At 50.9% G+C, this 14,458-nt stretch overlaps 1 protein-coding gene across 2 annotated transcripts in view; it reads left to right on the top strand.

The window, feature by feature from the left end:
• The window catches only part of LOC140406132 (uncharacterized), a 430,113-nt gene that overhangs the window by 398,152 nt on the left and 17,503 nt on the right, over positions 1–14,458 (top strand). For both annotated transcript variants that reach the window (XM_072494284.1, XM_072494278.1), the window contains 4 exons: positions 1,632–1,787; positions 3,527–3,736; positions 7,516–7,617; positions 14,193–14,312. In XM_072494284.1, the coding sequence (XP_072350385.1) occupies positions 1,632–1,787; positions 3,527–3,736; positions 7,516–7,617; positions 14,193–14,312 (588 nt within the window). The remainder of the gene's footprint in view (positions 1–1,631; positions 1,788–3,526; positions 3,737–7,515; positions 7,618–14,192; positions 14,313–14,458) is intronic.

Below are 14,458 nucleotides of genomic sequence, written 5' to 3'. Positions count from 1 at the left end.
GTTTGATGGGGACAGTGTAGAGGGAGCTTTACTCTGTATCTAACCCCATGCTGTATCTGTCCTGGGAGTGTTTGATGGGGACAGTGTAGAGGGAGCTTTACTCTGTATCTAACCCCGTGCTGTACCTGTCCTGGGAGTGTTTGATGGGGACAGTGTAGAGGGAGCTTTACTCTGTATCTAACCCCGTGCTGTAGCTGTCCTGGGAGTGTTTGATGGGGACAGTGTAGAGGGAGCTTTACTCTGTATCTAACCCCATGCTGTACCTGTCCTGGGAGTGTTTGATGGTGACAGTGTAGAGGGAGCTTTACTCTGTATCTAACCCCGTGCTGTACCTGTCCTGGGAGTGTTTGATGGGGACAGTGTAGAGGGAGCTTTACTCTGTATCTAACCCAGTGCTGTACCTGTCCTGGGAGTGATGGATGGGGACAGTGTAGAGGGAGCTTTACTCTGTATCTAACCCCGTGCTGTATCTGTCCTGGGAGTGTTTGATGGGGACAGTGTAGAGGGAGCTTTACTCTGTATCTAACCCAGTGCTGTACCTGTCCTGGGAGTGTTTGATGGTGACAGTGTAGAGGGAGCTTTACTCTGTATCTAACCCCATGCTCTACCTGTCCTGGGAGTGTTTGATGGGGACAGTGTAGAGGGAGCTTTACTCTGTATCTAACCACGTGCTGTACCTGTCCTGGGAGTGTTTGGTGGGACAGTGTAGAGGGAGCTTTAGTCTGTATCTAACCCCGTGCTGTACCTGTCCTGGGAGTGTTTGATGGGGCCAGTGTAGAGGGAGCTTTACTCTGTATCTAACCCCGTGCTGTACCTGTCCTGGGAGTGTTTGATGGGACAGTGTAGAGGGAGCTTTACTCTGTATCTAACCCCGTGCTGTACCTGTCCTGGGAGTGTTTGATGAGGACAGTGTAGAGGGAGCTTTACTCTGTATCTAACACCGTGCTGCACCTGTCCTGGGAGTGTTTGATGGGGACAGTGTAGAGGGAGCTTTACTCTGTATCTAACCCCGTGCTGTACCTGTCCTGGGAGTATTTGATGGGGACTGTGTAGAGGGAGCTTTACTCTGTATCTAACCCCGTGCTGTACCTGTCCTGGGAGTGTTTGATGGGGGACAGTGTAGAGGGAGCTTTACTCTGTATCTAACCCCGTGCTGTACCTGTCCTGGGAGTGTTTGAAGGGGACAGTGTAGAGGGAGCTTTACTCTGTATCTAACCCCGTACTGTACCTGTCCTGGGAGTGTTTGATGGGGACAGTGTAGAGGGAGCTTTACTCTGTATCTAACCCCGTGCTGTACCTGTCCTGGGAGTGTTTGATGGGGGACAGTGTAGAGGGAGCTTTACTCTGTGTCTAACCCCGTGCTGTACCTGTCGTGTGAGTGTTTGAAGGGGACAGTGTAGAGGGAGCTTTACTCTGTATCTAACCCCGTGCTGTACCTGTCCTGGGAGTGTTTGATGGGGGACAGTGTAGAGGGAGCTTTACTCTGTATCTAACCCCGTGCTGTACCTGTCGTGGGAGTGTTTGAAGGGGACAGTGTAGAGGGATTTGTACTCTTTTTCTAGAACAATTGTGCCTTTGGTGATGTGTTGTGGAAGCTGTGCCTTTTGTTGAGTATTTTTACCTATTTGCAGGGGGACATTAATCAGGATGAATGCTTCAGACTGGAGAGGTGCTGGCAGGATTCCATCCTGTGGATCAGCCACTGGTTCGATGGTGTGGAGGAGGGAATGTCCTCTTACTGCTCAGTACCCATTAAGGGGGCGGAAAAGCAGCTGCAATATCTCCAGGTAACAATCATCAGTTATACTGCAAGTGATGGAGAGAATCCAAAGGCTGAATCTAACTGAGTTCAAACAGAGAATGAGAAGAGCGCTGGGAGTGAGTCCGTCTTGGCTGAGGGCGACCCCTTCGGAGTGAGACTGAGACCTGATCCACATACTGATTCTATTTTGTGGGATCTTCCTCTGTGTAAATTGTCCGCTGTGTTTTCCACATTGCAGCAGTGACTGTACTTCAAAAAGAAGATTCACCTGCGGAAGGAGCAGTGCTCCGAAAGCTAGTGTTTAAAACAAACCTGTTGGACTTTAACCTGGTGTTGTAAGACTTCTTACTGTGTTCAGCCCAGTTCAACGCTGGCATCTCCACATCAAAAAGTTTGATTAGGAAGCACTTTGTGATGTTCCCCCTCTGTCGTGACCCCCTGGTGGAAAGGGGACCCCTCTGTCATAATGCTCTTGCGGACTGTTACCCCTCTCCATCGTGATCCTCTGGCAGTGCGACTACTCCTCTGTCGTTAGCCACTGGCAGTGCGACACCTCCTCTGTCGTTAGCCTCTGCCAGTGCGACATCCCCCTCTGTCGTTAGCCTCTGCCAGTGCGACACCTCCTCTATCGTTAGCCCCTGGCAGTGCGACATCTCCTCTGGCAGTGTGACACCTCCTCTGTCGTTAGCCTCTGGCAGTGCGACACCTCCTCTGTCATTAGCCTCTGACAGTGCGACATCTCCTCTGTCGTGACCCTCTGGCAGTGCGACACCTCCTCTGTCGTGACCTTCTGGCAGTGCGACACCTCCCCTGTCGTGACCCTCTGGCAGTGCGAGACCTCCACTGTCATGACCCTCTGGCAGTGCGAGACCTCCACTGTCGTGACCCTCTGGCAGTGCGACACCTCCTCTGTCGTTAGCCTCTGGCAGGCGAGACCTCCTCTGTCGTGACCCTCTGGCAGTGCAAGACCTCCTCTGTCGTGACCCTCTGGCCGTGCGAGACCTCCTCTGTCGTGACCCTCTGGCAGTGCGAGACCTCCTCTGTCGTGACCCTCTGGCAGTGCGAGACCTCCTCTGTCGTGACCCTCTGGCAGTGCGAGACCTCCTCTGTCGTGACCCACTGGCAGTGCGAGACCTCCTCTGTCGTGACCCTCTGGCAGTGCGAGACCTCCTCTGTCGTGACCCACTGGCAGTGCGACACCTCTCTCGTGACCCTCTGGCAGTGCGAGACCTCCTCTGTTGTGACCCTCTGGCAGTGCGATGCCTCCTCTGTTGACCCTCTGGCAGTGCGAGACCTCCTCTGTCGTGACCCACTGGCAGTGCGACACCTCCTCTCTCGTGACCCTCTGGCAGTGCGAGACCGCCTCTGTCGTGACCCTCTGGCAGTGCGATGCCTCCTCTGTTGACCCTCTGGCAGTGCGATACCTCCTCTGTTGACTCTCTGGCAGTGCGACACCTCCTCTCTTGTGACCCTCTGGCAGTGCGAGACCGCCTCTGTCGTGACCCTCTGGCAGTGCGATACCTCCTCTGTTGACTCTCTGGCAGTGCGTTACCTCTTTTGATGGGGTGGCGCTCCCCTCTACTGTGCTGGGCATGTCAGCCCAGATTGTGAACTCTGGTGTCTGACGGGGGGCTACACCGCCCGCTGTGGCTGTCGATCGAACAGTCTGGCTTTAAGCTCAGGGGATTGAACCTGCTTGAGTAATGGTTGGTAACGGGTTCTGGTATCGAGGAAGCTGACATGTTTGATTATTGTGTGTTCCAGCTTCTGGTCGCGACCCTCGAGAGACTGAGCCGGGAGCTGAGCGAGCAGCAGTGTCGGCTGGCCCAGGAGGATGCGCCTGGGGGGGTGATCGGCCCCCGGGCCCGGGAGTGTCTGAGCAGTTTACAGAGCAGGTTGAAGCTGCTTCAGGCAGCCCATTGCACAGTGAGGCAGTCACTGAGAGATGGAGTGACTCACATCACACAGTACCAGGTACAGGACAGGCCCTGAGCCCCTGCTGTACTGACTCACTACTCTCAAACCCGGTACAGTATCGCACGATCACGGTGCTTTACCGTGCCCATCACACAGACCACTGTGTCTATTTGTATTGCTTCATCAATCATTTCAGTTCAATAATAACAGGAGACTATTATTGGGGCTGATGGAGTGACAGTGAGGGAGCTGGATTAACATCAGTAGAGATACAGTCAGTAACACAGGGTGCTGGGGGAGAGGGGTTACTGAGTGACAGTGTGAGGGAGCTGGATTAACATCAGTGGAGATACAGTCAGTAACACAGGGTGCTGGGGGAGAGGGGTTACTGAGTGACAGTGTGAGGGAGCTGGATCAACATCAGTAGAGATACAGTCAGTAACACAGGGTGCTGGGGGAGAGGGGTTACTGAGTGACAGTGTGAGGGAGTTGGATTAACATCAGTAGAGATACAGTCAGTAACACGGTGCTGGGGGAGAGGGGTTACTGAGTGACTGTGAGGGAGCTGGATTAACATCAGTAGAGATACAGTCAGTAACACAGGGTGCTGCGGGAGAGGGGTTACTGAGCGACAGTGTGAGGGAGCTGGATTAACATCAGTAGAGATACAGTCAGTAACACGGTGCTGGGGGAGAGGGGTTACTGAGTGACAGTGTGAGGGAGCTGGATTAACATCAGTAGAGATGCAGTCAGTAACACAGGGTGCTGCGGGAGAGAGGCTACTGAGTGACAATGTGTGGGAGCTGGATTAACATCAGTAGAGATACAGTCAGTAACACAGGGTGATGGGGGAGAGGGGTTACTGAGTGACAGTGTGAGGGAGCTGGATTAACATCAGTAGAGATACAGTCAGTAACACAGGGTGCTGGGGGAGAGGGGTTACTGAGTGACAGTGTGAGGGAGCTGGATTAACATCAGTAGAGATACAGTCAGTAACACGGTGCTGGGGGAGAGGGGTTACTGAGTGACAGTGTGAGGGAGCTGGATTAACATCAGTAGAGATGCAGTCAGTAACACAGGGTGCTGCGGGAGAGAGGCTACTGAGTGACAATGTGTGGGAGCTGGATTAACATCAGTAGAGATACAGTCAGTAACACAGGGTGATGGGGGAGAGGGGTTACTGAGTGACAGTGTGAGGGAGCTGGATTAACATCAGTAGAGATACAGTCAGTAACACAGGGTGCTGGGGGAGAGGGGTTACTGAGTGACAGTGTGAGGGAGCTGGATTAACATCAGTAGAGATGCAGTCAGTAACACAGGGTGCTGGGGGAGAGGGGTTACTGAGTGACAGTGTGAGGGAGCTGGATTAACATCAGTAGAGATACAGTCAGTAACACAGGGTGCTGGGGGAGAGGGGTTACTGAGTGACAGTGTGAGGGAGCTGGATTAACATCAGTAGAGATACAGTCAGTAACACAGGGTGCTGGGGGGAGAGGGGTTACTGAGTGACAGTGTGGGGGAGCTGGATTAACATCAGTGGAGATACAGTCAATAACACAGGGTGCTGGGGGAGAGGGGTTACTGAGTGACAGTGTGGGGGAGCTGGATTAACATCAGTAGAGATACAGTCAGTAACACAGGGTGCTGGGGGAGAGGGGTTACTGAGTGACAGTGTGAGGGAGCTGGATTAACATCAGTAGAGATACAGTCAGTAACACAGGGTGCTGGGGGAGAGGGGTTACTGAGTGACAGTGTGAGGGAGCTGGATTAACATCAGTAGAGATACAGTCAGTAACACAGGTGCTGGGGGAGAGGGGTTACTGTGTGACAGTGTGAGGGAGCTGGATTAACATCAGTAGAGATACAGTCAGTAACACAGGGTGCTGGGGGAGAGGGGTTACTGAGTGACAGTGTGAGGGAGCTGGATTAACATCAGTAGAGATACAGTCAGTAACACAGGGTGCTGGGGGAGAGGGGTTACTGAGTGACAGTGTGAGGGAGCTGGATTAACATCAGTAGAGATACAGTCAGTAACACAGGGTGCTGGGGGAGAGGGGTTACTGAGTGACAGTGTGAGGGAGCTGGATTAACATCAGTAGAGATACAGTCAGTAACACAGGGTGCTGGGGGAGAGGGGTTACTGAGTGACAGTGTGAGGGAGCTGGATTAACATCAGTAGAGATACAGTCAGTAACACAGGGTGCTGGGGGAGAGGGGTTACTGAGTGACAGTGTGAGGGAGCTGGATTAACATCAGTAGAGATACAGTCAGTAATACAGGGTGCTGGTGGGAGAGGGGTTGCTGAGTGACAGTGTGAGGGAGCTGGATTAACATCAGTAGAGATACAGTCAGTAATACAGGGTGCTGGGGGGAGAGGGGTTGCTGAGTAACAGTGTGAGGGAGCTGGATTAACATCAGTAGAGATACAGTCAGTAATACAGGGTGCTGGGGGAGAGGGGTTACTGAGTGACAGTGTGAGGGAGCTGGATTAACATCAGTAGAGATACAGTCAGTAACACAGGGTGATGGGGGAGAGGGGTTACTGAGTGACAGTGTGAGGGAGCTGGATTAACATCAGTAGAGATACAGTCAGTAACACAGGGTGCTGGGGGAGAGGGGCTACTGAGTGACAGTGTGAGGGAGCTGGATTAACATCAGTAGAGATACAGTCAGTAACACAGGGTGCTGGGGGAGAGGGGCTACTGAGTGACAGTGTGAGGGAGCTGGATTAACATCAGTAGAGATACAGTCAATAACACAGGGTGCTGGGGGAGAGGGGTTACTGAGTGACAGTGTGAGGGAGCTGGATTAACATCAGTAGAGATACAGTCAGTAACACAGGGTGCTGGGGGAGAGGGGTTACTGAGTGACAGTGTGAGGGAGCTGGATTAACATCAGTAGAGATACAGTCAGTAACACAGGGTGCTGGGGGAGAGGGGCTACTGAGTGACAGTGTGAGGGAGCTGGATTAACATCAGTAGAGATACAGTCAATAACACAGGGTGCTGGGGGAGAGGGGTTACTGAGTGACAGTGTGAGGGAGCTGGATTAACATCAGTAGAGATACAGTCAGTAACACAGGGTGCTGGGGGAGAGGGGTTACTGAGTGACAGTGTGAGGGAGCTGGATTAACATCAGTAGAGATACAGTCAGTAACACAGGGTGCTGGGGGAGAGGGGTTACTGAGTGACAGTGTGAGGGAGCTGGATTAACATCAGTAGAGATACAGTCAGTAACACAGGGTGCTGGGGGGAGAGGGGTTGCTGAGTAACAGTGTGAGGGAGCTGGATTAACATCAGTAGAGATACAGTCAGTAATACAGGGTGCTGGGGGGAGAGGGGTTGCTGAGTGACAGTGTGAGGGAGCTGGATTAACATCAGTAGAGATACAGTCAGTAACACAGGGTGCTGGGGGAGAGGGGTTACTGAGTGACAGTGTGAGGGAGCTGGATTAACATCAGTAGAGATACAGTCAGTAATACAGGGTGCTGGGGGAGAGGGGTTACTGAGTGACAGCGTGAGGGAGCTGGATTAACATCAGTAGAGATACAGTCAGTAACACAGGTGCTGGGGGAGAGGGGATACTGAGTGACAGTGTGAGGGAGCTGGATTAACATCAGTAGAGATACAGTCAGTAACACAGGGTGCTGGGGGAGAGGGGTTACTGAGTGACAGTGTGATGGAGCTGGATTAACATCAGTAGATTATATATGTTTACTCTGAATCTCTGTGGTTGTAAGTAGGCTAACAGTGGGATTGTCCACGGTTTGATGGAATATAAAACCCGTACAACTTGCATTAACCCCTGACATGCCATGCCTTATATTGACTCGACAGGAGACGTTGAGGCAGTTAGAGGCTGCAATATTGGAGACGAAGACAGATGTTCGGAAACGATTGTTAGAGTCTGTGGGTCGAAGCACGTGCGAGCAACTTCAGGTAACCCCCCCTACAATCACTGACCAAATTTAACCTGTCCAATCACTTTAACATTGGAAAACACCCATTACCACCAGATCTAGCCACTCACAACTTGGGCATCCATGAGGCATGGGGGGCCATCAGCAGCAGCAGAATTGTACACAATCCTGGATGGCATGGTGACGCAGTGGTTAGCACTTCTGTCTCACAGCGCCGAGGTCCCGGGTTAGATACCGGCTCTGGGTCACTGTCCGTGTGGAGTTTGCACATTCTCCCCGTATCTGCGTGGGTCTCACCCCCACAACCCAAAGATGTGCTGGGTAGGTGGAATGGCCACGCTAAATTCTCCTAAATTGGAATAAAAACTTGAATGAGTACTCTAAATTAAAAAATTAGAATTGCATCCAATCAAAATCTGTATTCCGTGGCTCAGTGTATTCCCCCCAAGTCTCATTGCCAACAAGCCAGGGGCTAGACCCTGAATCGAGAAGACAAAACGCTCTCTGCATAAGTTTAGGTATCTCCTTGAATAAGATTTTTTCCCCGTTAATCGCTCCCCTATTCTTGTATCCCTTCTTTTGAACCTTCAACAACTCCCCCATTTTTACTAAATTGCCTGTAACATTCTGCGACACAATCAGAGTGTTACAGTGAGGGGTGTGGGGTATATCAGAGTGTTACAGTGAGGGGTGTGGGGTATATCGGAGTGTTACAGTGAGGGGTGTGGGGTATATCAGTGTTACAGTGAGGGGTGTGGGGTATATCAGAGTGTTGCAGTGAGGGGTGTGGGGTATATCAGAGTTACAGTGAGGGGTGTGGGATATATCAGAGTTACAGTGAGGGGTGTGGGGTATATCAGAGTGTTACAGTGAGGGGTGTGGGGTATATCAGAGTGTTACAGTGAGGGGTGTGGGGTATATCAGAGTGTTACAGTGAGGGGTGTGGGGTATATCAGAGTTACAGTGAGGGGTGTGGGGTATATCAGAGTGTTACAGTGAGGGGTGTGGGGTATATCAGAGTGTTACAGTGAGGGGTGTGGGGTATATCAGAGTGTTACAGTGAGGGGTGTGGGGTATATCAGAGTGTTACAGTGAGGGGTGTGGGGTATATCAGAGTGTTACAGTGAGGGGTGTGGGGTATATCAGAGTTACAGTGAGGGGTGTGGGGTATATCAGAGTGTTACAGTGAGGGGTGTGGGGTATATCAGAGTGTTACAGTGAGGGGTGTGGGGTATATCAGAGTGTTACAGTGAGGGGTGTGGGGTATATCAGAGAGTGTTACAGTGAGGGGTGTGGGGTATATCAGTGTTACAGTGAGGGGTATGGGGTATATCAGAGTGTTCCAATGAGGGGTGTGGGGTATATCAGAGTGTTACAGTGAGGGGTGTGGGGTATATCAGAGTGTTACAGTGAGGGGTGTGGGGTATATCAGAGTGTTACAGTGAGGGGTGTGGGGTATATCAGAGAGTGTTACAGTGAGGGGTGTGGGGTATATCAGAGTGTTCCAGTGAGGGGTGTGGGGTATATCAGAGTGTTACAGTGAGGGGTGTGGGGTATATCAGAGTGTTACAGTGAGGGGTGTGGGGTATATCAGAGTGTTACACTAAGGGGTGTGGGGTATATCTGTGTTACAGTGAGGGGTGTGGGGTATATCAGAGTGTTGGGGTGTGGGGTATATCAGAGTGTTACAGTGAGGGGTGTGGGGTATATCAGAGTGTTACAGTGAGGGGTGTGGGGTATATCAGAGTGTTACACTAAGGGGTGTGGGGTATATCTGTGTTACAGTGAGGGGTGTGGGGTATATCAGAGTGTTACAGTGAGGGGTGTGGGGTATATCAGAGTGTTACAGCGAGGGGTGTGCGGTATATCAGAGTGTTACAGTGAGGGGTGTGGGGTATATCAGTGTTACAGTGAGGGGTGTGGGGTATATCAGTGTTATAGTGAGGGGTGTGGGGTATATCAGAGTGTTACAGTGAGGGTTGTGGGGTATATCAGAGTGTTACACTAAGGGGTGTGGGGTATACCTGTGTTACAGTGAGGGGTGTGGGGTATATCAGAGTGTTACAGTGAGGGGTGTGGGGTATATCAGAGTGTTACAGTGAGGGGTGTGGGGTATATCACAGTGTTACAGTGAGGGGTGTGGGATATATCAGAGTGTTACAGTGAGGGGTGTGGGGTATATCAGAGTGGTACAGTGAGGGGTGTGGGGTATATCAGTGTTACAGTGAGGGGTGTGGGGTATATCAGTGTTACAGTGAGGGGTGAGGGGTATGTCAGAGTGTTGGGGTGTGGGGTATATCAGAGTGTTACAGTGAGTGGTGTGGGGTATATCAGAGTGCTACAGTGAGGGGTGGGGTACATCAGAGTGTTACACTAAGGGGTGTGGGGGATATCAGAGTGTTACAGTGAGGGGTGTGGGGTATATCAGAGTGTTGCAGTGAGGGGTGAGGGGTATATCAGTGTTACAGTGAGGGGAATATATGAATAGGATGGGAATAGAAGGATACGGACCCAGGAAGTGTAGAAGATTGTAGTTTAGTCGGGCAGTATGGTCGGCACGGGCTTGGAGGGCCGAAGGGCCTGTTCCTGTGCTGTACATTTCTTTGTTCTTTGTTCTTTGTTCTTTGGGTGTGGGATATATCAGAGTGTTACAGTGAGGGGTGTGGGATATATCAGAGTGTTACACTAAGGGGTGTGGGGGATATCAGAGTGTTACAGTGAGGGGTGTGGGGTATATCAGAGTGTCACAGTGAGGGGTGTGGGGTATATCAGAGAGTGATACAGTGAGGTGTGTGGGGTATATCAGAGTGTCACAGTGAGAGGTGTGGGGTATATCAGTGTGTTACAGTGAGGGGTGTGGGGTATATCAGTGTTACAGTGAGGGGTGTGGGTATATCAGAGTGTTACAGTGAGGGGTGTGGGGTATATCATGTGTTACAGTGAGGGGTTTGGGGTATATCAGAGTGTTGCAGTGAGGGGTGTGGGGTATATCAGTGTTACAGTGAGGGGTTTGGGGTATATCAGAGTGTTACAGTGAGGGGCGTGGGGTATATCAGAGTGTTACAGTGAGGGGTGCGGGATATATCAGAGTGTTACAGTGAAGGGTGTGGGGTATATCAGAGAGTGTTACAGTGAGGGGTGTGGGGTATATCAGAGTGTAACAGTGAGGGGTGTGGGATATATCAGAGTGTTACAGTGATGGGTGTGGGGTATATCAGAGTGTTACAGTGATGGGTGTGGGGTATATCAGAGTGTAACAGTGAGGGGTGTGGGATATATCAGAGTGTTACAGTGATGGGTGTGGGGTATATCAGAGTGTTACAGTGAGGGGTGTCGGGTATATCAGTATTACAGTGAGGGGTGTGGGATATATCAGAGTGTTACAGTGAAGGGTGTGGGGTATATCAGAGAGTGTTACAGTGAGGGGTGTGGGGTATATCAGAGTGTTACAGGGAGGGGTGTGGGGTATATCAGAGTGTTACAGTGAGGAGTGTGAGATATATCAGTGTTACAGTGAATGGTGTGGGGTATATCAGAGTGTCACAGTGAGGGGTGTGGGGTATATCAGAGTGTTACTGTGAGGGGTGTGGGGTATATCAGAGTGTTACAGTGAGGGGTGTGGGATATATCAGTGTTCCAGTGAGGGGTGTGGGGTATATCAGAGTGTTACAGTGAGGGGTGTGGGGTATATCAGTATTACAGTGAGGGGTGTGGGATATATCAGAGTGTTACAGTGAAGGGTGTGGGGTATATCAGAGAGTGTTACAGTGAGGGGTGTGGGGTATATCAGAGTGTTACAGGGAGGGGTGTGGGGTATATCAGAGTGTTACAGTGAGGAGTGTGAGATATATCAGAGTGTTACAGTGAATGGTGTGGGGTATATCAGAGTGTCACAGTGAGGGGTGTGGGGTATATCAGAGTGTTGCAGTGAGGGGTGTGGGGTATATCAGAGTGTTACTGTGAGTGGTGTGGGGTATATCAGAGTGTTACTGTGAGGGGTGTGGGATATATCAGAGTGTTACAGTGAGGGGTGTAGGGTATATCAGTGTTACAGTGAGGGGTGTGGGGTATATCAGAGTGTTACAGTGAGGGGTGTGGGATATATCAGGGTGTTACAATGATGGGTGTGGGGTATATCAGTGTTACAGTGAGGGGTGTGGGGTATATCAGAGTGTTACAGTGAGGGGTGTAGGGTATATCAGTGTTACAGTGAGGGGTGTGGGGTATATCAGAGTGTTACAGTGAGGGGTGTGGGATATATCAGGGTGTTACAGTGAGGGGTGTGGGGTATATCAGAGTGTTACAGTGAGGGGTGTGGGGTATATCAGAGTGTTACAGTGAGGGGTGTGGGGTATATCAGAGTGTTACAGTGATGGGTGTGGGGTGGATCAGAGTGTTACAGTGAGGGGTGTGGGGTATATCAGAGTGTTACAGTGAGGTGTGTGGGGTATATCAGGGTGTTACAGTGAGGGGTGTGGGGTATATCAGAGTGTTACAGTGAGGGGTGTGGGATATATCAGAGTGTTACAGTGAGGGGTGTGGGGTATATCAGAGTGTTACAGTGAGGGGTGTGGGGTATATCAGAGTGTGACTGTGAGGGGTGTGGGGGATATCAGAGTGTTACAGTGAGGGGTGTGGGCGATATCAGAGTGTTACAGTGAGGGGTGTGGGATATATCAGAGTGTTACAGTGAGGGGTGTGGGGTATATCAGTGTTACAGTGAGGGGTGTGGGATATATCAGAGTGTTACAGTGAGGGGTGTGGGGTATATCAGAGTGTTACAGTGATGGGAGTGGGGTATATCAGAGTGTTACAGTGAGGGGTGTGGGGTATATCAGAGTGTTACAGGGAGAGGTGTGGGGTATATCAGAGTGTTACAGTGAGGGGTGTGGGGTATATCAGAGTGTTACAGTGATGGGAGTGGGGTATATCAGAGTGTTACAGTGAGGGGTGTGGGGTATATCAGAGTGTTACAGTGATGGGAGTGGGGTATATCAGTGTTACAGTGAGGGGTGTGGGGTATATCAGAGTGTTACAGTGAGGGGTGTGGGGTATATCAGAGTGTTACAGTGAGGGATGCGGTGTATATCAGAGTGTTACAGTGAGGGGTGTGGGGTATATCAGAGTGTTACAGTGAGGGGTGTGGGATATATCAGAGTGTTACAGTGAGGGGTGTGGGGTATATCAGAGTGTTACAGTGAGGGGTGTGGGGTATATCAGAGTGTTACAGTGATGGGAGTGGGGTATTTCAGAGTGTTACAGTGAGGGGTGTGGGGTATATCAGAGTGTTACAGTGATGGGAGTGGGGTATATCAGTGTTACAGTGAGGGGTGTGGGGTATATCAGAGTGTTACAGTGAGGGGTGTGGGGTATATCAGGGTGTTACAGTGAGGGGTGTGGGGCATATCAGAGTGTTACAGTGAGGGGTGTGGGGTATATCAGAGTGTTACAGTGAGGGATGCGGGGTATATCCGAGTGTTACAGTGAGGGGTGTGGGGTATATCAGGGTGTTACAGTGAGGGGTGTGGGGCATATCAGAGTGTTACAGTGAGGGGAATGGGGTATATCAGAGTGTTACAGTGAGGGATGCGGGGTATATCCGAGTGTTACAGTGAGGGGTGTGGGGTATATCAGAGTGTTACAGTGAGGGGTGTGGGGTATATCAGAGTGTTACAGTGAGGGTTGTGGGGTATATCAGTGTTACAGTGAGGGGTGTGGGGTATATCAGAGTGTTACAGTGAGGGGTGTGGGGTATATCAGTGTTACAGTGAGGGGTGTGGGGTATATCAGAGTGTTACAGTGAGGGGTGTGGGGTATATCAGAGTGTTACAGTGAGGGATGCGGGGTATATCAGAGTGTTACAGTGAGGGGTGTGGGGTATATCAGAGTGTTACAGTGAGGGGTGTGGGGTATATCAGAGTGTTACAGTGATGGGAGTGGGGTATTTCAGAGTGTTACAGTGAGGGGTGTGGGGTATATCAGAGTGTTACAGTGATGGGAGTGGGGTATATCAGTGTTACAGTGAGGGGTGTGGGGTATATCAGAGTGTTACAGTGAGGGGTGTGGGGTATATCAGGGTGTTACAGTGAGGGGTGTGGGGTATATCAGAGTGTTACAGTGAGGGGTGTGGGGCATATCAGAGTGTTACAGTGAGGGATGCGGGGTATATCCGAGTGTTACAGTGAGGGGTGTGGGGTATATCAGAGTGTTACAGTGAGGGGTGTGGGGTATATCAGAGTGTTACAGTGAGGGTTGTGGGGTATATCAGTGTTACAGTGAGGGGTGTGGGGTATATCAGAGTGTTACAGTGAGGGGTGTGGGGTATATCAGTGTTACAGTGAGGGGTGTGGGGTATATCAGAGTGTTACAGTGAGGGGTGTGGGGTATATCAGAGTGTTACAGTGAGGGATGCGGGGTATATCAGAGTGTTACAGTGAGGGGTGTGGGGTATATCAGAGTGTTACAGTGAGGGGTGTGGGGTTTCTCAGAGTGTTGCAGTGAGGGGTGTGGGGTATATCAGAGTGTCACAGTGAGGGGTTTGTTTATTGAGTCTCCGCTATGTTGGTGTAATTTTCTCTTTGATGATTACTGCAGTTGATCGGGAAGATGGAGGGTGATGTCGAGTGTCTCAATGACAAGCTGCTGGCCCTGATTTCTGAAGGAGATCAATATGATGTGGCTCGCACGGCATCTCTGGATGTCTCCCCACTGAAGGTAGAAAGATGCGTGTCCCTGCTCCACTCCAGCGCTATCTTTCCACCTCTGTGGACGATACCTAACTGTGTCACTCATTGGCTGCACAAACCCTCCTGTTTGCCATTTGCACTCTCTAGTCACTGATGTAATTGTGAATTGTGAAG

This window comes from Scyliorhinus torazame, chromosome 2 (assembly GCF_047496885.1).
Source record: "Scyliorhinus torazame isolate Kashiwa2021f chromosome 2, sScyTor2.1, whole genome shotgun sequence".
Taxonomy (NCBI): Eukaryota; Metazoa; Chordata; class Chondrichthyes; order Carcharhiniformes; family Scyliorhinidae; genus Scyliorhinus; species Scyliorhinus torazame.
Note: the sequence above shows the minus strand (reverse complement) of the source record. Positions and strands in the feature narration are given on the sequence as shown.